At 40.0% G+C, this 23,996-nt stretch overlaps 1 protein-coding gene across 2 annotated transcripts in view; it reads right to left on the bottom strand.

Moving 5' to 3' along the window:
- pcca (propionyl-CoA carboxylase subunit alpha) overlaps positions 1–23,996 on the bottom strand; it is a 463,897-nt gene that overhangs the window by 435,655 nt on the left and 4,246 nt on the right. For both annotated transcript variants that reach the window (XM_059970514.1, XM_059970515.1), the window contains exons 2-3: positions 5,539–5,619; positions 3,079–3,126 (exon numbers count right to left, since the gene is read on the bottom strand). In XM_059970514.1, coding sequence (XP_059826497.1) covers positions 3,079–3,126; positions 5,539–5,619 — 129 coding nt within the window. The remainder of the gene's footprint in view (positions 1–3,078; positions 3,127–5,538; positions 5,620–23,996) is intronic.

Genomic DNA, 23,996 nt, shown 5'->3' with positions numbered 1-23,996 from the left:
CAATATTATCAGAATTAATCTTTGATAGTCTCATTTTAGTTTTCCAGGTTAGAACGTCATCCAATTCAGTTCAACTTGAATTCACAGTGGTATATAAACTAGACAATAAAATAGAAGAACATTTAGAATTTTGAATATTTTAAAAAAATTTTAGTTTAACCATTAGACAATCAGAGATAAACAACATGAAAATAGGCCCTTCAATCCTACTGGTCCATACCAATCAAGCTGCCTTACTGACACAGTCCCATATTTCTGAATTTGGCCTGTATTTTGAGGATCAGGATCAACTTTATTCACCATATATATTTACATGTATTGCAAATTTGCAGTGACATGAGCATGACAGGTGACAAAACACAAGAACATTCAACAATTATAAAGTATTGTATAAAAATGAAGTTTTTTTAAAGTACGGATATGAAACAGAATGTGCATAAACACCAGCATGTATTTATAATGCAAACAGCATTATAAAGTGATTTTAAAGTGTTTATAGTACAGTGCATTGATGAATTAAGAGATAGAGGGGTTTGAGGTGGGGGGCTAACTGGAATGGTTGATCCGATTAATGGGGAGGTGGCAGTAAGAAACTTGTAAGATGCTGTGAAGTTTTTGTTTTAATAGTCTTACAGCAAATAGTCTTACAGCATCTTCCAGAAGACAGCTTTTGGGATAGGCAGTCGGCAGGGTGGGTGGTGCCCACAATGACTTTTTCCTGCCTGCTTCTTTGCCCTAGACACATACAAGCCCTGCAGTGATGGTAGACTGCTGCCAACAACCTTTCTCTGCTGAACTGACAGTTTGCTGTAGCTGTTATACATTGTGAGAGGATGCTGCACCAAACCGTACAGTAATGGCCGATGTGAGGATGCTCTCTACATTGGCAATGTACAATTGCACCAGTAGTCTTGGGGAAGATGGAATTTTACTGCCGCAAGCAATTCCTATCCAGGTTCTTATCCAAGTGCCTTAAGTGTCATAACTGTACCTTCCCCTACCTCTTCCTCTGGCAGCTTGTTCCATATATTCACCATCCTCTGCATAAAATAATTGCTCCTCGTGTCTCATTTATATCTTTCCCCTCTCACTTCAGAACCTCTAGTTTTGGAGTCTCCCACCCTTGGGAAAAGACTGATCCTTCACCTTATCTATGCCACTTAATTATATACCTCGAAGGTCACCCCTCACCCTCCTATGGTCCTGGGAAAAAAAATGTCCTAGTGTATCCAGCTTCTCCTTTCAACTCAAAACCTCCTGAACCAGTAACATCCTTGTAAATCTTTTTTTTGCACTTTTTCCAGTTTAATGACATCCTTCCTTGATTAGGGTGACTAGGACTGTACACAGTACTCCAGAAGTGGCCTTAACAACATCCGGCAACAGCATACAGATATTGAACACAGAAACAGGCCCTGAAGCTTACCAAGCCAGTGCCAATCATCAAGCACCAACTTGTTCTTATCCTACATTAATCCTATTTTAACCTCCCCATGTTCCCAACAATTCCTCCAGATTCTACACTAAAAACTTTGAGCAATCTACAATGGCCAACTAGCCTACAAACTCACACATCTTTGGGGTGCTGAAGGAAACTGGATCACCTACAGGAAAGCTGTGAGAGAATGTACAAACTCTACACAGGCAGCACCAGAGGTCAGGACTGAACCCAAGCCATTCAAGTTAGAAGCTGACAGCTCTTTTTCTGGTCAAAGTGTTTAAGCTTCTATCCTCAGCTGACACCAAGTAGAAACGTTGCCAAACATTTCTACTTTCAACTGCAAAAATACTGAAACAAATTAAGGCAGCTCTTCTTCTGCCTTAGTTTAGATTAGTAATCTCAGCACAAACTAGAGATCAAATCTGGATACTTTAAAGTCTTACTTAATGAATACTTGGAGCTGTACAGTAACAGAACCACTGAGGTTTTTTTTTAATATTCCCAGCAGTTTCTAAGTTATTGAACTTCAAAAATGGTACTGGTGTGGAATCTGGCAAGTGAAAATTAGAGTCACCAGTAATAAACTCAAACTACAGCGAACTAATTTATGACAAAGAAATGGCAATGCAAATTATCACCAGTCCCTTGTTACAGAAAAAAAAAGGAGAAAATGTCATCTGTGTTTTGTGGGCTTAGATGGAGCTTCACGTGTTATTTGAAATAAAAGCAGCTTCTAATTTTATTGTAAAATAAGCTGATAAAAAAATGACACATCTTGGAAGCTCCCACAAATTAGTTAAATCTGTAATGACATGTACGGAGCCAAATGTGGCTTTTTCTCTCTTCAATCTCAATCATGTAACACACACATTGGGCTCTAGCCCAACATCAGAGGCTTAACCACAATATTAGGGCTAATCTCCAGGACCGAGGGAGTGCTGCACTATCAGAGAGATTCCAATTCCAAGCATCTGCAGTTCTTTGATTTTCATGTACCGTTGGGGGAGATGTCTTTCAAATGAGTGACATTCCAGTTCCTGTGTGTACAAGAACATTTCCAGCACAGTTTGCAGTAGGAGAATTCTCACGGCTGCTGTGGTCAACATATATCCCACTACTAATACCATACCAAAAAAAAAATCTGTCATTTATTGCCACCTTACTGGGCTTGGACAACCAGGGATTTTCTTTCCTGAACATGACAGTTGGCATGATTAATTTTAGCTGGAAGTTTGGATAAGGTAAAGAAATACTTTTTCCATTGACAGGCAGGTCAGTAACTTGAAGACAGAGTCTTTAAACTAATAGCAAGGGACAAGGGAAAAAAAACTTGTTTGGAGTGGCAGTATTACAATCTGAAATACTGCCTTAAAGAGTAGTGGAAGCAGATCAACCAAAGGAATTAAAAATAAAAGGAATTTGATAACTGAAAAATAACTATAGTGGTAAAAAGCCAGGAAATGAAATTAATTATGTTGCTTATTAGGTAACGCGGCACTGTACGTTGGGTTGAATTTTGCCTTCAATGTAATAGAATTCTATTATTCTGCAACAGAATGGTTTAAATAAATATATTCCCAAAGCTATGCCTCTCCCTTTAATTAATACAGAAGACATTGCAATAAAGAGCATCTTACCCGGCATGCAATCTCTCCTCTGTTCGCAATAAGGATCTTGTCAAATGTCTGCAGTGGAAACAAGCATCAAAAAACCTTAATGGTTGATACAGTATTAATTGCAAGAAAGTTGATAGCAATATTTAACAAAGTTTAATACATCTACCAAAATTCTTGCCCACTCTCGCAACTTAATTAACTCCTTACAAAATCAGAGTGGCAAGCACTGATGTGCCCACTGCAAGAGGAAATTATGGTTTAATACAGTTTTGTTTGATCCATTGATAACAATCAGACGTGATGATGAAGTGGTCTTACTCTCAAACTACAGGTGCTGAAGAAAGTTTAACATCCTTGCTAATTAACCATCATAAAAATAATCTGCCCAAATCTCAATACAATTTCAATATCACTTCATTGTTTTGATATTTATAGCCTGGCTAAAAGTAAAACCTAAAAACCTACAGTATTTGTATTTTATTGCATCATTGCTTTCTTACCTTTGTTGAAATATGTAATTGCACCTAACAGTCTCGAATACCAACAGTTACTATATTTTGTGGGCATATGGCCTTTCATTATTGGCCAACATATATTTAATAACTTGATTTGCCATCAATCTACCATTCCACTGTTGACATGCTACTTTTTTGCTCATATTGTACATCACATTGTACGTAAATATTGTACATCATTTACGTACATCAAGAAAACAAAGTCTTGAGCACAAGGCCACTTACCCAAAACCTAGCTATCTAAAAGACTTCCATTACCTTATCACTTCCCTAGCACTAGCAAGCTCTTCATCCATCTGGCAACATCCTCTAAAATGTTAACTATTTTAGTTTTTATAACATCGCTTTCGTTGCATCTTATTTAAGACTTGTGAATAAACTGTGTTATGCTGTTTCACAATTTCAGCAGTTGCATGAATATATTAATAGTGCCACACTAACTTCTTAAATATAGTACAACTTCTGTACACACAGCAAAATTTTTTTCTACAAGATAGAAGCTGAATCATTGCATCTAGGCCAGCTTAATGTATACTTACTGAAAAATATTCTGATAGCACAACAGAGATTCACCATTGTTTCCAAAAGCTGAAATAGCTACTCTATCTTTAGCTCCTTTGTTTCTAATACTCTTGTCTTACTTCCTCCAACAATAGATGAATTCCCAGTCCCTGATCACTTAAGTGTTCTGAAAGCATCTCCCTCTCCTGTTCTTAACTACTATTCTCCCCACCATCTATGCAACAGCTTTTACTAAGCACAAAATTTGAATTGTTGTTCTACTACTGGAGATTTATTAAGCTTTGCCAACCACCTCAGCCTCGATTCCAATTTCCGATCTTCCTGGATAGTTCCTTTATTGTTATTTCTACTCATGTCATTTGTTTTCATTTTCCTTTTTCATTCTTGAATGAAACCACTTTACTATGTGTGTTTACTGGGTATGTCATCAAAGACTAGCAAATTTCTACAGATGTATATTGAAGGGCATTCTGACTGGTTGCATCCCTGCCTGGTCTGGAGGCTCCAATCCACGGGATTGTAAAAAGCTACAGAGGGTCATAGACTCAGCCAGCTCCATCATGGGTACTCAGCTCCTCACCATCAAGAATCTCTTCAAAAGGCAGTGCCTCAAGAAGGTAGCATCCAACAATAAGGATCCTCACCATCCAATAATGTCCTCTCCTCATAACTACTATCAGGGAGGAGGTAAAGGAGACTGAAGACCAACACTCTACATTTTAGCAACAGCTTCTTCTCCTCACCACCAGATTTCTGAACAGTCCATAAACCTGTAAACACTATATCACTATTTTGCTCTCTTTTTAAACTATTTTATATTTCTTATTGCAGGAAGTTTCTTTTTCAATATATTGCACTGTATCACTGCTGCAAAACAGAAAATTTCACAACATGTCAGTGATAATAAACCAGATATTGATACTATACCATTCTCCTCATACCATTATAACCAAAAATGATCATCTATCTTGTTACTGAGTATACCCTCTCTAAAACACTGCCAGCAACCCCCGTCTTCTGTCTTCAAACCCAAGTGTTGCAAGTTTTTCTCCTCGTTTCTGATGTGTCCTGCACTCAGTTTAAAAATACACACACACACACTTGCATGGGATGTAAAACACAAAGAATCCACTTGACGTTCATGGTCTGTAATGGGACATCTGTGCTCACCCAGCACCTGTCATCGCATGCCTTCAGCCCATCTTCCTATTCCTTCTACCTTTTTATTGCCTAGCTTTCCTTTGGATACCTCCTTGCTATACAGTTCAACTACTTTGTGTACACATCTTCTGAAAGTAAAGGTTGCTTCTGAACTTCCTGCTGAACTTCGCAATGGTACTGTATATTCACGGTGTCAAGTTTTTGTCTCCTCATGAGTGACAACATCTCCATCTTTAGCCAAACAATTTCACATTCTCATAGATAGCTATCAAGCAAAACTTACAGATTCATTTGGATCGTGGACTGTTGTAGAATATAATGCTCGAGAGACTGCAAAGCTGCACCTGGACCAGAATGCTGCATGCTAGAAAACAAACAAAAGATTATTAAAATTTATTGACACAAGGCCAGTCTGGTTCACATTCAACAACAATAAATTGCATTCATACAATATCTTAAATGTAACAAAACATCCCAAGCTATTTGATGGAAGAAATGAGATCCAACACTAAGTCATGCAAGGAGAGCTTAGGATGAGTGACTTTCATGAGATAGCTTTTAAAAATGTCACAGAGGGACGAAGGGGAAAAGAGATTTCTCGAATCGGAAACTGTTGAGCACTCAAAGGAAGAAGCCCTACATTTCCTCAAACAACTTGATTGAAGCATGGCTCTTGCATCTTTTTTTCCTAGTCATCCAATCCTTTAACAAACTTATCAAAATTTAACAAGCTCAGTTTTCAAATTTTCATCAGATCCCCAGCCTCAAAAATCTGTTGAAATTCAGAGCTCCAGTCCTCTTTATGTGATAAAGTGCTTGCTAATATTTGAGCAGTCAAGCTCTAATTTCAAGGTTTTGTCTTATTGGTCAGGAGTCCTCTTTGAAAAAAATATTTATTCTTCTATTTCCCCTATAAACTGATAGCAAACAAACCACTCAATGAATAAAATCCCATAATCCTTTAGTTCTGCATAGCTCAAAATATCAGTTGGTGTTATACATCCTGAGGTAGTGTGGAAGCAAAACAGGGAAAATACATCATGGTGTAGTCAAGAAATTGGGGTGAACATGGGAGGAAAAACTAATATAAATACCACAGCAGTGCAGTACAAGGGGTCAAATCAAGTTTAGTGTGTGCAAAAGTACAATGAGGTACAGGAATAATTTAAAAATTGCTTGCACATCACATACATATATTCAAACAACTTAAAATGCAAATTATACATGTTACATAAAATGGACAACAAATTTTTTCAAAAGTGTTGCTTCCTCAGGATTTTTTTTTGTTTATGATAGACTGCTTGAAGATGAACACAAATATAATTTCAGATTACTTGTATCACGTAGGAATTTGGAAAAGCAACAAATGAACTTCTATTGAATATAATGTGTTTAATTGCATAATGGTACTGATGCTCTGAAATAGTTCAAGGTTAAAAATATTTTGATAATGATTTTCATTTGTATTCAGTGTCTGAGGCTTCTCACTTAAGTGTCCAACAATAATTCACCAGCATTGATGGATTCCAGTTGCCCTGGTATTTTTTCTCCATGACTGCAATGCCCTGGTGAAACCTTTCACCATGCTCATCACTAACGGCACCACGATTTGCAGGGAAGAAGTCTAAATGGGAATGCAGCAAATGAATCTTTAGTGACATGCTGCATTTCATGGTTTTATATGCTTGAAGCATGCTTTCAACCAGCTGCATGTAGTTTGGTACTCTGTAGATGCTGAGAAGAATTTCAACAACTTCCTTGAATGCCTTCCATGTGATTTTCTCCAGTCCCACTAGAAATTCTTCAAATTGCCTGTCACTGATGACCTATTTGATTTGTGGACCAACAAAAATGCTTTCCTTAATCTTGGAATTATCTGTCTCAAATATCAAAATCCTTAATAGAAATTTTTGTCTTATTATATAAGACAGTTAAGAAATATAGAGTGTGCAAAACATTAAAAGAAAAAAAATACCACAATCAGAAACAAGTCCACAGTAATGCAAGTGTTCTGTTGCTGAAGTGGAATTAGGGGTGTGCAGGTCAGTTCAAGAACCTGATAGCATAGGAGTTCTTCATTGTCAAGGGGGCTACCTATAAAGTAACATCCTATTTGTGTTAGTAGATAAACGATTCTACAGCATTACTTCAAAGAGTGAAGGTACTCGCATAGAATTTTGACCATAATTCATCTTTATTGAAGATACAGAAGTAAATTACCTGCTTACTTACATCCAAAATCATGAGACATAGGAGCAGAGTTAACCCATTTGGCCCAAAGTTCCTGATCCGCATTTCATCATGGCTGACTTCTTCTCCCCATAATCTTCTCAAGAACCTATCATCTGCCACTTTAAATATACCCAATGAATTCCGCAGATTCACTATCCTCTGGCTAAACAAACTCCTCCTCATGTCTGTTCTACATGGACATCTCTCCAGTCTGAGGCTATGCTCTCTGGTCCTAGGTTCCCCAATATAGGAAAGAACCACTCAATCTAGGATTTCAATTTTCCATAGATTTCAATGAGATCCAACCCCCTTATTCTTCTGAACTACAGCAAGTACAGCCATCCAATATGCATCATACATTAATCCTTTCAGTCCCGCAATCATTCTTGTGAACCTCCTCTGGACCGTCTCCAATGCCAAAACAGCTGACAATACTCCATGCAGTCTGACCAATGTCTTGTAAATACTTAGCATTACACCTTGCTTTCATACTCTAGTCCTCTAAAATGAATGCTAACATATAGCTAGGGTGCTTAAGACTTTTGCACAGTACTACTGTCACAAAAAAAATTCATGCTGTACGTGGGTGATGATAAACCTGATTCTGATATGGGTCTCTTTTGTGGATGGAGAATGGGAAGAGGGCAGGGAGAGGGGAATCATGGTCGGAAAAGGGGAAGGCGAGAGGCACTAGAGAGATATTCTGTAATGATCAATAAACCAATTGTTTAGAATCAAATGACCTTGCCTTCTGTCTCAAGGCTGGGTGTGTCTACAGCCATGCCATTCTCCCCCCCACCACCACTGCTGGCACTACTTCTCTGCCAAATGCCCTACACCCCTCCCTTGGTGCTCCACCCTTGCCACTCCTATCACCCTTTGCTTATGCCTGATTTACAAACTCACTCTCAACTCCACACTGACAAATACGGTACTGTGTAAAATTCCTAGGCACCCTAGCTATCTACAAGTGTCCAAGACTTTTGCATAGTACTATATCTAACAAGAGAGCAATACGTTACATATTGTACTATACTGAGATGGACTTTATACCTCAGCAGGGAGGATAGATCACTGCTATTTGAGTAATGTTGCAAATGTTGTTTGATTACATATTCCTTGTTTGCTTTTATAATTCATTATGGGTTATATGTAAAAGTTTGATGCTGCAGTGCTCAGTGAGCTTAGCAAATAGCTTGCAGATATTTCATTGCCATTGAGGTGACATCCACCTGGTGCAGTTGTTGGTGTTTCTCTCTGGGAATGCTCACGTCTATATAGATCCCCATTTGCTTGCCTCGGTCCTGATTGGCTTCGGCTGACCTTTGAATTCTACTGGCTCATGCCTTTTTTTGGCTATTAGAGGTTTATAGATGGCATCTACTTCGATATGTTTGCTTTCAAAGTTATTAGAAGAGAACCATGCTTCTGAAAATTCTTGTGCCCGTTTCGTGTTGGCCTGCACCAGAACCCATGTAAAAGTACGTGAATGGCATACATCGTTACATCACCACATTGTATGTGAGCAAAGTAGACATGTTTATCCCCAGCTCCCGTGTTTTTGTTTTGACTAGCTTTTGGAGTTACAAAACAAAATATAACACTTTTCACCAAGTTTTGCTATATTATAGGCCCCCTCTTTTGCTGATATGCTGTTTTGAACTTCCCTTGTCAGCCATGGTTGTATCATTCTCCTTGTAGAATACTTCTTCACCTTTGGAATGCATCTATTCTGCACTTTCCAAATTACTCCCAGAAACTCCAGCCATTGCAGTTCTGTCATCATCCCTGATAGTGTCTCCTTCCAATCAACTTTGGCCAACACCTCTCCCTTTCTCATGCCCCTGTAATTCCCTTTGAACCAATGCAATACTGACAGACCTGACTTCATCCTCTCCCTCTCAAACTACAATGTAAATTCTTTCATATCATGATCACTGCCTCCTCAGGACTCCTTTAACTGCAGCTCCGTTATCAAATCTGGTTCATTACACAAAACCCAATCCAGAATAGCCTTTCCCCTCATGAACTAGACCACCAGCTGCTCTAAAATGCCACCTCATAAGCATTCTGCCAATTCCTTCTCTTAAAATCCAGCACCAATCTAATTTTCCCAATCTTCTTGGATATTCAAAACCCCATGACTATCATAATATTGCCCTTATTACAAGCCATTTGTATTTCCTGTTGAAATTTATATCCTACACCTTGGCTACTGTTGGGAAGACTATATGCAGTTTCTTAACTCCACACAAGGACTCCAAATCTTCTGATCCTATATCACCTCTTTCTAAGAATTTGATTTCATTATTTACCAACAAGGCCTGCCCTTTCAATACAAAGTGTATCCTTGAACGTTAAGCTCCTAATTATGATCTTTCAGCCACAGCTCAGTGATGCCCAGAACCCACCAATCTCCAACTGCTCCACAAGATCATCTACCTTATTTTGTATACCGTGTGCATTCAAATATAACACCTTCAGTTCTGTATTCATCACCCCTATCAATTTTGGCCCCATGTTCCCTTCAATTATCCCACTAACTGCAATTCTGACCCATCATCTGCCTGTTCTCCCTCACAGTCTCACTGCACACTGCATCTTGTTTAATACCAATTGCCCTATCCACAGCCATATCACTCCAGTTCCCATCTCCCTGCCAAATTAATTTAAAACCTCTCTAGACAGATTTAACTAACAGCTTTAGCAAACCTGCCCCCTCAGGTTCAGCTCTAACCCATCTTTTTTGTGCAGCTCACATCTTCCCCAGAAGAGACCCTAATGACCCAGAAATCTGAAACCCTGCAACAATGCTCCAGCCATGCATTCATCTGCCAAAGTATCCCATTTTTACACTCACTGGTGTGTGGCAGAGGCAGCAATCCAGAGATTACTACCCTGAAGGCCCTACTTTTCAGCTTTCTGCCTAACTCCCTATTTCTCTTCAGGACATCCTCACTTTTCTTATCCATGTCATTGGTACCAATATATACAAAAACTCCCAACTGGTCACCCTCCCCCTTTAGAATGTTGTAGACCCAATCTGAGACATCCCTAACCTAGCACGTTAGAGGCAACATACCATCCCAGTGTCTCTTTCACTTCTATAGAATCTAACCATAGAATCCCTATTACACTCTTCTTCTCCTCCCCCCACCCTTTTCAGCCACAGAGCCAGACTCAGTAGCAGACACCCAATAGCTGTCGCTTCCTCCAGTAGGTACTTCATTGCTGTTTGGCTATGTACAACAGTGACTACGCTGTTCTAAATTGCATTAAATGTCTGTAAAATATTCCAGGAATGTCTGAGATCATAAAGGAAAGCAAAGTTCAAAGTAAATTTATTATCAAGGTATATCTTTGTCACCATATACAACCCTGAGATTCATGTGAAATTACAGAAAATACAATGAACACAACAGGATGGACAAACAACCAAGGAGAATGTGCAAATAAAAAATAGCAACAATATTAATAATAAATAAGCAACAAATATCAAGAACACGAGATGAATAGTCTTTAAGAGTGAGTCCATAGGTTGTAAGAACAGTTCCGTGACGGGGTGAGTGAAGTTGAGTGGAGTTGTCCCTTTGGTTCAAGAGACTGATGGTGCAGTATCCCTGGACGTGGTGGTGTGGGTCCTGAGGCTCCTGGAACCTTCTTCCTGATGGCAGCAGCAAGACCATGGCCTCGGTGGTGGTGGGTCCTTAATGATGGATGCTGCTTTCCTGTAGTTGTGCTCAAAGGTGGGGAGGGCTTTACCCATGATCAACTGGGCCATATCCACTACTTTTTACAGATTTTTTTTATTCAAAGGCATTGATGTTTTCATACCAGGCTGTAATGCAACCAATCAATATACTCTTGACCTACGGAGTTTTAGATGACATGTCAAATCCTTGCAAACTTTTGAGAAAGTGGAGCCACTGTGCTTTCTTTGTAATAGACCTTACAAGCAGGACACAGGACAGATCCTCTGAAATGATAAACATCAAGGAATTAAAAGTTGCTGATCCTCTTCACCTCTATCCACCAATGAGGGCTGGTTCACGGACCCCAGGTTTCCTCCTCCTGAAGTCAAAAATCAGCCTTTTGATCTTGCTGAATTTGAGTGAGAGGTGGTTGTTGTGGCACAACGCAGCAAGACTTTCAATCTCCTTCCTCTATGCTGATTTGTCACCTTTGATTTAGCCGACAGTAGTGTTGTCAGCAAACTTAAATATGCCATTAAACCTGTGTTCGCAGTCATATGTATAAAGTGAGTAGAGTACGGGGCTGTGCACACAGCCCTGTGGTGTGCCTGTGCTGATGGAGTTAGTGGGGATGACGTTGCCAGTCTAAACTGACAGAGTTTGCAAGTGAGGAAATTGAGCATCAAGTTGCACAAGGGGGTATCGAGGCCTAGACCTTGATTAGCTGAGGGAATGATAGTATCAAATGCCAGCTGTAATCAATGAAGAGCATTCAGATGTATGCATTGTCGCTGCCAGTGAAATGGCATCTGCTCTGGACTTGTTGTGATGATAATCCTGCATATTACCAACATCCTAACCCCATCCACAAGTCCATAGCTCTGCTACCAGTTACATTTCACTCATTGTAAATGAAAAACAGCACACATACTGTCTGATGAACCAGCCCAGAAAACTATTTGCTTGTCAAATTAAATTAAATGTTTTATTCCACAATGACCAATACTCTTTGGAATTACGAACATTGTCATCACCTCTCACAATCAGGAGCATAAAATTCCAAAATCAAAAAACAATGCAAGTAGAAAAAAAAAGTGCAGATGCTGCAGTCTGGGAAAATAGAGGTTAGCACAACACTTTACAGTACCAGCAACCAGTTTCAATTCTCACCGCTGCCTGCAAGCAGTTTGTAGTTCTCCTCATTATCACGTGGGTTTCCTCCGGATACTCTGGTTTCCTCCCACAGTTCAAAGACGTACCGGTTGGTAGGTTAATTGCTCATTGTAAATTGTCCCGTGATTAGGTTAGAATCAAATTGGAGGACTGCTGGGCACCATGGCTCGAAGGACCAGAAGGGCCTACTCTGCACTGTGTGTCAATAAATAACAAAAAAAAGAAATATGCTGAAAGAACCCTGTAGCATCTGCAGAGCTAAAAAGTGTAAAGCAACATTTCAGGTTAAGACCCTGCATCAGGACTGAGGGGGAGTAAAGACTGTTGATACATAGCAATACAAGCGGAAGGGGCAGGGGTAAGAGAATGGGATAGAGGCTGGGAGGTGATAGATGGACCTGATGGAGAAGATGAACAAAGAAAAAAAAACTAGACAGCCAGGTGAGTCTGTGTGGAAGGAGAGCACTGGCCAGGTGGGCTATTTAAATTCAATGTTCATATTGTTGGGTTGCAGGCTACCCTGGAATAAGATGTTGAATACAGCAAGTATTCAATGGTAGATAAAGATATCTTAAGTACCTACATATGGAAGTTTATAAAAACACATTGAGAAAATCCATGATTAGCCTTAAATTTAAAAAAATGTGTTCTAACAAACAAAAATCAACTCAACTCCTCTTCAAACTTTGAATCTAACTGATATCTTCAATTCATTCTGGCCAACAGGACAAATTATCTGTAACAACAATCTACTGGAAATACTCAACAGATTGATCAATGCCTGTAGGGTGGGGGGAGGGGGAGAGGAACTATCGATATTTCTAATCTGGTGACTCAATTCATCCAAGGTATTATATGCAATACTTCATGGACTATTTGACACTGGGTTCTCTGACTCCATCACTGGCCCTCCCCTCAAAGAAAAAAAAGTCAAGGAATACATGACCCACAAAGCCAATTAAAAATAATGTGTACATCACAAAGTACAAGTGGCAATCGATACAGTACTAAAGAAGATTTATGCCTGTGCAGAAGGTAAAGTATGACAATGGGACACAGGGCATCATTTTGATCAAAAAGATTGTTCGGTAATTAAACAAACCACTGCGATCTGTGATCCAAGAAATTTTGAACATCAAAGTCAAGTTACAAACAATTCAGATGGTCACAGATATCATGGATTTTAATACAAAATACTAAACATTAAAAAAAAACTCTCAGTCCTAGCAATCTCACATCAAGAGATACATCAGTTGGGCCCACTGTAATCATTCCCCACAGGACTTGTGCTGCCAAGACTTATTGGAGGCTTAACAACATGATCTCTCACCTCCAAACACACAAAGTCAAAACATTTATGTTCCATCTCTGCTGTATTTGTAACTAAGAAACAAATATACTGAAAGAAAATTTAAAACTATTCTTTTTTCCTATGATTTCTTCCCAAAATCACAACCCCAGGGTTGCCTGAAACAATGTTGTGGAATCATAGGATCTGACAGTACAGAGGCCAATTGGCCCAATGCCTGTGCAAAACAACTTTGGATTGCAGTCTTTCAACTTAGGGCAGGAATTTTTTTTTATTTTAAAAAAAAGTTGTAACTAGAATGCATAACCTGGGATAGTGGCGGAGGCATTCAAGACCACTTAGTACATGCATGTTCAGAAAATAGGATTATGGACATTGTGTAGGCATTTGATAACTAATTTAAATTAATTTGGCATAACATTGTGGCTTTTATGTTGAGTTTTTGGAATATAATGCCATGACCTTTTCAGGTAATGCATTCCAATAATATCACCAGTGCCAATATTGACCCTGCACTCAATATTACATCATTATCATTATTCCTTTGCAGTTTACCATGCACAAATCAGCTGCACATTTCACACAACAGTGATTATATATCACTGACTATAAAGAACTCCTGGGCATCCAGAACACCATTCAACCTTTCTATATCATAAGTTTGCATGCAAAACAAAACTTCAATTTTTTCCTGGTGCAACACACACAAAATGCTGGAAATCAGCAAGTCAAGCATCTTCAATGGGACTGAGTAAACAGTTGACGATTCAGACCAAGACTCTCTATCAGAACTGGAAAGGAAGGGGGAAGATGCCAGAATAAGGTGGGGGGGCTGAAATGGAGGATAAGCTAGAAGGAAAAAGGTGAAGCTAAGTGAGTGGGGTGGGGGGGAATGAAGTGAGAAGTGGGGATGTGATAAGTCAGAAAGGTAAAGGGCTGGAGAAGAAGGAATCTGATAGAGAACAGTGGACTATGTGAGAAAGGGAAAGAGAAGGAGCACAGGGGAGGTGATGGGCGATAGACAGGTGAGTAGAGGCAAGAGACCAACATGGGAAATTGAAGAGGGAATGGGAAGGGGAAAGAAAATTACTGGAGGTCGGAGAAATTGATGAGCATGCCATCAGCTTGGAGGCAATTTAGATGGATTATGTTCATGCCATCAGGTTGGAGGTAACCTAGATGAGGTGTTGCTCTTCCAACCTGAGAGGGGCCTAGTCATGACAGAAGAGACAACCATGGACCAACACGTTAGAAAGAGAATAGGAATTAGTTAGGGGAATCATTTTTTCCTCTGGAATTTTGATTTTATTTCATGCTGATATGCTTAAAGAACACTGGAACAGGCCCTTCAGCTCACCAAGCCTGTGCCAAACGTCAAGCACCCATTTACAGTAATTGTACACTAATCTCATTTTATCCTCAGCAGTCCCATTGACACTGCCCCCACCAGACTGTGCAACCTACCTACACACTAGAGGCAAATTTCAGTGGCCAATTAACCTGCACATCATTGTGATATGGGAGGAAACCAGACCACCCAAAGGAAATTCATGTAGTCACAAACCAAACATGTTTGAAAGCAGGATCAAACCCGGGTCACTGGAACAGTGCAACAGCAACTCTACTAATATTGTAGTGCCACCCAAATCTGTGAACTCTGATATCAATTTACTTACCTGGTTTTTCATTATTTTCTATTAAAACCCTACATACTGCCCACCACTCCCTAATATCTTCTGCTCAATCTTTCCACATGGTTATGTCCAGACATTTTCCTAACAAGTCTTTTCAGTAACCTCAAAGCCTGAAATGCACTGTCCAGATTTATACACAATTCATCTCCACTTCCCCTTTCTCAGCCCTCACAAAACAGCACATTTTAGATAACATAAGCTCTTTATGTTTCTCCCAAAAGGCATCACTTCAGACAGGTCTGTATTCTATTATATCCTCTGTGTTCTCCAAGTAGATCAGCATTTTCTGGAATTCTAGTCCTAGATCTCACTGTCTTTCTATTTTTCAATCTCTAGTTGGATCTCACCATTTTGACCAAACAGATATTCCAAAACACTGGAAATAAATGATATCTTCCCCCCCAATCAAGAGGGTAATAAAGAAGGTAGTGACATCTATTGAACGAACATCAATAGCATAAAAGAGAAATTGATTAAATTTTCATTCTTACTGTAACATTTAGCCCTTGATGAATTTTGATCATAAAATGAAATCATGTTAAACATAAATGGATGACAGAACAAATTTGACAGTATGAATCCTTGTGGCATAATGAATGTTACTTATTGATATTTCTCAAACATCTCACATAGCTCCATCTCATGCAATTGCAGGAATGATAGAAAACTAATTTGCTTCCTTTTGCAAGTGAGTAAAGAGAGTGTAATACAGCCACCAAAAGTTTCAGTCAGCTGAACATAATAATGCCAGTCAATTTAACCATTCTATGCCATCAAGAGGCAGGCCCTGAAGGAGGCAGCATCCATCATTAAGATCCCATATCATCCAGGGACATGCCCTCTCCTCAAAACTACCATAAGTGAGGTGATACAGAAGCCTGAAGACCCACACTATAGGATTCAGGAACAGCTTCTTCCTCTCCACCTGAATGGTCTATAAACACTAACTTTTTTTTGCACTATTTAGAAAAACATAGAAACCTACAGCACCATACAGGCCCTTCAGCCCACAAAGTTGTGCCAAATTTGCACTATTTATTTTGTAATTTATAGGAATCTTTTTGCATCATAATGCTGCATAAAACAACAAATTTCTCATCAACACACACAAAATGCTGGTGGAACACAGCAGGCCAGGCAACATCTATAGGAAGAAGCACTCTCAACGTTTCGGGCTGAGACCCTTTGTCAGGACTCATTTCTCATCACACAAGATAGTGATAATAAACCTGATTCTGGACTTGGAACCATCATTCCATTCAGTTGGATCACTGCTGATCAGTACCTCAAACCAATTTATCACAATCACTCACAACCCTTTTGATCTCTAATAAAAATCAACAATCAGGCTTGAAAACTTCAAACCCTTGGAGGCCATTCCAGATTTCTGTAGGCTAACCTCAGACTTACCACATTGAACTCCATCCAATGTCATGATTTTGTTTGCAAAACGTGAAAAGTATCTTTTTTTATTTTAATATATCATGTTATATATTCACTTAAAGAAATCAACAGTTATGTCTAAAACTAGGAGATAAACATAGTATTGAATCTAACACGTGTTCTTGGGGTCATTAGAATTCTCAGAAGATCCTCCGTATTTAAATCTTTCAGCCACTGCAATAAGCTCACTCATTTCATTATTAGTCCAAGGAATTATTAGTTTGACCCTTTCTAAAAATATACCTCAGCAGCACTGGCACTCTACACTTCTCCTTAAATGCCTTCCCATATCAACTCAGCTCACCTAGTTTTAACATTATCTGAATGGGAGCACCTGCACTGATACTCAGAAATGAGTGATAAGTCCGAGGTACAGATCAGCAGTGATTCAACCAAATGAGGAATAGTCGAACTGACGATAGTTATTATGCGTATATAGGCAAGAGCTTTTGAATACAGAGTTAGTACTACAGAGTAGGTACAACAGGTTATTAAGGCAAACGGAATGTTGGCCTTCATTACTAGAGAGATTGAATTCAAGAGCAGGGAGGTCATGCTGCAACTATACAGGTACTGGTGAGGCCGCACCTGGAGTACTGTGTGCAGTTCTGGTCTCCATACTTGAGGAAAGATATACTGGCTTTGGAGGTACTGCAGAGGAGGTTCACCAGGTTGATTCCAGGGATGAAGGGGTTAACTTATGAGAAGAGACCGTCGCCTGGGACTCTGGAATTTCTTCTGGAATTCAGAAGAAATGAGAGGGGATCTTATAGAAATATACAAAATTATGAAAGGGATCGATAAGATAGAAGTAGGAAAGTTGTTTCCATTGGTAGATGAGACTAGAACTAAGGGACATTGCCTCAAGATTCAAGGGAGAAGATTTAGGGAGATGAGGAGAAACTGTTTTCCCCACAGACAGTGGTAAACCTGTGGAATTCTCTGCCCAGGGAAGCTTCACTAAATATTTTTAATATGCAGTTAGATGATTTTTAATTAGTAGGGGAATTAAAGGTTATAGGGGAAAGGAAGGTAGGTGGAGCTGAGTTCACAGACAGATCAGCCATGATCTTATTGAATGGCAGGGCAGGCTTGACGGGCCAGATGGCCTACTCCCGCTCCTATTTCTTGTGTTCTTATGTAGTTTCCATTTACAAGTGAAACAAAAAGCTTTCAATCATACTACCTGACCACAGGAATAGGTGAGAGTCAAAATTACCCATAATTATGAAACAGAAACACAAAATGTTGGAAGAACTTGGTGGGTCAAGCTGTATCCACAAAGACAAAAGATGCAGGTCAACTTTGAGTTGGGACAATACATCATTAGTGAGAGGCAAAAGGGAAAAAACAGTCTGTACATTGTTTGGAGTGGGGGGGGGAGAGAGTAAAAGAGGCTGTTATGTGATGGATGGACCCTGATAAGAAGGGGAACGTTGGGCAAATGGTACAGGAAATGATAATAAAGAAGATGAGGGAAGTGGGGGAAGAAAACTACATGGACAGATGAATGTGTGTAGGAGAAAACCAGGGGAATAAGTAACCCAAAATTGGAAAATACTTGAATTACACCCTAGTATTCCAGCATCTGCACTCTAGTCTTCATTCCTAATTGTGCCTTGATGCCATTTACATGTCTGGTAATCCAATCAGCATCCAATGCTGGTAAAATTGCTTATGTTAAAGCAATGTTAAGAGCCAAATATCCTTCTGATCCAGAGGTAGGTGCTGAATCATCTGTACTTAAGAGTTAAGTTGGAGCAGAGTACAAAGCCATTTTGTTTTGTTCTTTATGGCTCCCTTAAGCATGAGTCAGTCATTGGAGAACTTTCAAGGTAATTTGTTTAAACCACATGACTGAGTCAAACCAATCTGAAAACATGATAAAGTGTTAAGGAAAAATCAAAGCACACATGTGGTGCACACAGAAAATTTTATATAACACTTTCACAGTTCCCTACTTTGCAACAGCTCTTGTGCTTCTAAAGAACTTCAAAGTTCAGAGTTTATGAAAGTCCCAATATTACTGATAGCAAAAGAGTAGACTCTACTAAATAAATTAGACTCAGGCTCCATGGAGGCATTTGGCAAGAATCATTAAAGTTTCAGAGAAATATTATTGCTCTCTCCCTTGGGGAAAAAAAACTCATGCCAACAAACCGCGCCTTCTATTGTCTACTATCATTTTATAGTGAAAGGCAGAAATGCAACTATCAATGGGTAAAATAAAACCTACAATGTAAATAAAATGTGAACTTCAAGAAAAGCAATTTATTATTTTGCTTCCATTGTGAAGACTACAGTAAATAACTTTACTGTGGATAGTAAAACAGAATGTTTATTAGTTGATTGGTATTTGGTATGCACTTCCATTCATCCTTTCACAGATGCACTGTAACAATAAATATTTCACTGAAGATTTCATTGCTTTTAATTTGTCAATTTCTCAAAGGAAACAGAAACAACAACATGTGATTATGCATGTTACAATAACATAAATAATACATAACTTTGAAGATATTCTAAAACTGAAGCAACACACAAAATGCTGAAGGAACTCAATATGTCATACAGCATCTATGGAAGTGAACAGACAGTTGATGTTTCTGGCTGAGACCCTTCTTCAGGACTCAAACTGAAACAGCATTTACCTTTTCAAGGATAAGCCAATGTACTCAACAGATAACAGCATCAACCCAGTTCTGAAACATGACCACCACCAACAAATACAATTTGAAAAATAATGAAACAGTATTTCAAATTAACTGAGGACAATATCAACAGGTTTGGAACCATTAAAGTACGAATGAAATGAGTTTGTCAGTGTAATGTTAGAAATGTGACAACCAACTAAAGCACAGCAAGATCCTATAATCTGCAACATGACAGTGTCAGATAATCAGTGATGTGTTCAATACCAAAAACTGACTCCATGGCACAGAATTTCAAAAGAATACTACCATTGGTAATATCTACAGGAGGCACTGCCTCAAGAAAGCAACAAAGATCCCCACCATTCAGGCCACTCCATCAGGCAGGAGTTACAAAACTCCCATAGCACCAGGTTTAAAAACAGCTACCCCTCCTCAGCCATTTGGTTCTTGAACTTACTGACAATACCCTGATGTCCACAGGTTAGCAGCACTATGAGCACACTCATCACTTTGCACAAAAATGAATGCTGCTGTTCTAATTGGAAACACAAAAAGTTCTGCAGATGCTGGAAATCCAAAGCAAAACACACAAAATGCTGCAGGAATTCAGCAGGTCAGGCAGCATCTACATTTTGGGCCGAGATCTCTCTTCAGGACTGGAAAGGAGGAGGGAAGATGCTAAAATAAAAAGGTGGGGAGAGGGGAAGGAAAGTAGCTAGAAAGTGCTAGGTGAAGCCAGTAGGATGGAGATGAAGGAATCTGATAGGAGAGGAGAGTGGATGAAGATAGAAAGGGAAAGAAGGGCATTGGGGGAGGTGATAGGCAGTGAGTGAGGCAAGATGCCAGAGAGGGGAATAGAAGAGAGGAGAGATTTTTTTTACTGGAAAGAGAAATCAATAATCATGCCATCAGATTGGCAAGTACCCAGATGAATGTAAGATGTTGCTCCTCCATTCCAAGGGTGGCCTCATTGTGGCACAAGTGGCAACATGCAGAAATGGGAACGGAAATTAACTTTTTTTGCCACCAGGAAATTCCATTTTTGGCAGATGGAGCAGAGGTGTTCAACACAGTGGACCCCCAATTTATGACGTGCCTCACCAATGAAGAGGAAGCCCCACTGGAAGCACCAGACACAACAAATGGCCCCAAAAGATTCTCAGGTGAAGTGTTGCCTCACCTAGAAGGAATGCTTGGGGCCTTGAGCAGAGGTGAGGGAGGTGTATGAGCAGGTGTAGCACTTTGACCAACTGCAGGGATCAGTGTTGGTAGGGAGATTAGTGCAGAGGAACAAAATGGACAAGGGAATCATAGAGAAAGCAATCTCTGCTGAAAGTGGAGCAGGGTGAAGTAAAAATGTGCTTGGTGGTTGGATCTCTTTGGAGATGGCAGAAGTTGTGGAGAATAATGAGTTTGAAGTGAAAGCTCATGGGGTGGTAGGCAAGGACAACAGAAATTATCGTTGTTGAGGCAACAGGAAGATGGGGTGAGCGCAGATGTTCGAGAAATGGAGAAGATGTGGGTGAGGGCAGCATCAATGCTGGAGGAAGGGGAATTCCGTTCTTTGAAGAAGGATGACATCTCTGATGACTTAGCTTCATGCTGGGAACAAATGCAGTAGAAATGACGGAACTGAGAAGGGTGGGAATAGGTCTGGTTAAGATATCCATGGGAATCGGTAGGTTTATATAAGATTTCAGTTGACAGATTGTCTCCAGAGATGGAAACGGCAATCGAAAAAAGGGAGGGAGATGTCAGAAATGGACCAAGTGAAATTAAAGGGCAGGGTGGTAGTTGGAGGCAAAGTTGATGAAAGTTAAGGTTTGGAACATGGACTGATATACAAACCCCATTTCCAGAAAAGTTGGGATATTTTCCAAAATGCAATAAAAACAAAAATCTGTGATATGTTAATTCACATGAACCTTTATTTAACTGACAAAAGTACAAAGAAAAGATTTTCAATAGTTTTACTGACCAACTTAATTGTATTTTGTAAATATACACAAATTTAGAATTTGATGGCTGCAACACACTAAACAAAAGTTGGGACACAAAGTTAAAATAAGATTGAAAAATACACAGAATATTCAAGTAACACCAGTTTGAGAGATTTCACATTAAGCAGGCGGGGTATCGTGACTGGGTATAAAAGTAGCGTCCATCAAAGGCTCAGTCTTTGCAAGCAAGGATGGGTTGTGGTTCACCGCTTTGTGCCAAAATTCGTGAGAGAATTGTTAGTCAGTTCAAAAGGAACATATCTCATCGCAAGATTGCAGAGAATTTAGGTCTTTCAACATCTACAGTACATAATATTGTGAAAAGATTCAGAGAATTCAGAAACATCTCAGTGCGTAAAGGGCAAGGTGTGGCGACCCATTTCCTGGCACATCCGAACCGGCTCACAATTAGATAGCCTACGGGGGTTTGCGAACACAGAGCTTTGGAGCCTCTGCACCACGGGGGGCAGGTTGAGAGAGGCTTAAAAGTGAGGCTGAGGATTTCGAATAAAGTTTTTCCTTCGACTGCAGTTACCGACTCCGTGTCGTAATTTTAGCGCTGCGTGTAGCACACCGCTACAAAGGTCGGAAACCACTGTTGAATGCGCGTGATCTTCGAGCCCTCAGGTGTCACTGCCTAAGGAATCGTCATGCTACTGTGACAATTATAGCCACCTGGGCTCGGGAGTACTTCAGAAAACCATTGTCACTTAACACAGTCCAGAAATGCAACTTGAAACTGTATTAGGCAAGGAGGAAGCCATACATCAACTCTATGCAGAAACGCCAGTGAGTTCTCTGGGCCCGACCTCATCTCAGATGGACTGAAAGATTGTGGAACCGTGTGCTGTGGTCAGATGAGTCCACATTTCAGCTAGTTTTCAGAAAAAACGGGTGTCGAGTTCTCCGTGCCAAAGATGAAAACAACCATCCTGATTGTTATCAGTGAAAGGTGCAAAAGCAAGCATCTGTAATGGTATGGGAGTGCATCAGTGCCCGCGGCATGGGTGAGTTGCACGTTTGTGAAGATACCATTGACTCTGAGGCGTACATTAGAATTTTAGAGAGACAAATGTTGCCATCAAGGTGACGTCTCTTCCCAGGACATCCATGCTTATTTCAACAGGACAATGCCAGACCACATTCTGCATGGGCTACAACAGCGTGGCTTTGTAGACACAGAGTGCGTGTGCTTGACTGGCCTGCTGCCAGTCCAGATCTATCTCCTATTGAAAATGTATGGCATATCATGAAGAGGGGAATCAGACAACGGAGACCACGGACTGTTGAGCAGCTGAAGTCTTATATCAAGCAAGAATGGACAAAATTTCCAATTGCAAGTCTACTACAACTATTATCCTCAGTTCCAAAACGATTATAAAGTGTTATTAAAAGGAAAGGTGATGTAACACAATGGTAAACATGCCTCTGTACAACTTTTGTTGAGTGTGTTGCAGCCATCAAATTCTAAATTTGAGTATATTTACAAAATACAATTAAGTTGGCCAGTAAACCTATTGAAAATCTTTTCTTTGTACTTTTGTCAGTTAAATAAAGGTTCATGTGAATTAACATATCACAGATTTTTGTTTTTATTGCATTTTGGAAAACATCCCAACTTTTCTGGAAATGGGGTTTGTACATAGCCAACCAAAAGGCAGGCATAGCTGGGGCCCCACACAGGTGTCTGTGGTTACCCCTCAAGTTTGGAGAAAATGGGAGGAGATGTAGGAAAACCTATTAAATTTGAGGACCAGTTCTACCTGATGGAGGAAGGTGGTGGTGGAGAGGAACTGGTTGGTTAATTTATTGAGAAAGCAGACAGCATTAAGGCTTTCTTGTTGGCAATTAGAGGTGCATAAGAACTGGACATCTCTGGTGAAAATGAGGCAGTCAGGGCTAGGGAAATGAAAGTTAGTGAGGAGATTGCCTTAGATGTAATTGAGGGACTAAACCAAGCAGTATAGAATGGAGTAGAGGTACAAAGACACAAGTTCAGTGGGGCAGGAGCAGGCAGAGACAATGGGCCTACCTGGAGAGTTAGTTTTGTGAGTCTTGAAATGGAGATAGAAGTGAGCAGTGCGGGGCAAGGAAAGTATGAGTTTAGTGGCAGTGGATGTGAGTTCTCCAGAGTTGATGAGGTGTCAGGGACAGTTTTCTGATGGTCCAGAGTGGGATTCTCTTCAAGGATTAGGCAAGAGGTGGTGTCTAAGAGCTGACACCCAGCCTCAGCAAGGTAGAGGTCAGTCCAGCAGACTATAACAGAGCCCCCTTTGACTGTGGGTTTGAAGGTAAAGCTAGATCGCTGTGGACAGAGGAGCTTAGGAGGATTAATGGCGCCTAACGGCGACTCCTTTACTTGCATCTTTAATCTCTCTATTTTTCCCTTTCAGGGTTCTTTTGAAGACCCTGACCTGGAGTTACACGCTGACTATGGTGCTTTGCGGGAATGGGACCTACTCTCGGGGTTTCACAAATGGCCACTATTCGGCATGCCAAGGGCTCGGACTAAGAGCTTTGCTCGCTCTTGGAGTACCAAGATTT

This window comes from Hypanus sabinus, chromosome 5 (assembly GCF_030144855.1).
Source record: "Hypanus sabinus isolate sHypSab1 chromosome 5, sHypSab1.hap1, whole genome shotgun sequence".
Lineage (NCBI taxonomy): Eukaryota > Metazoa > Chordata > Chondrichthyes > Myliobatiformes > Dasyatidae > Hypanus > Hypanus sabinus.
Note: the sequence above shows the minus strand (reverse complement) of the source record. Positions and strands in the feature narration are given on the sequence as shown.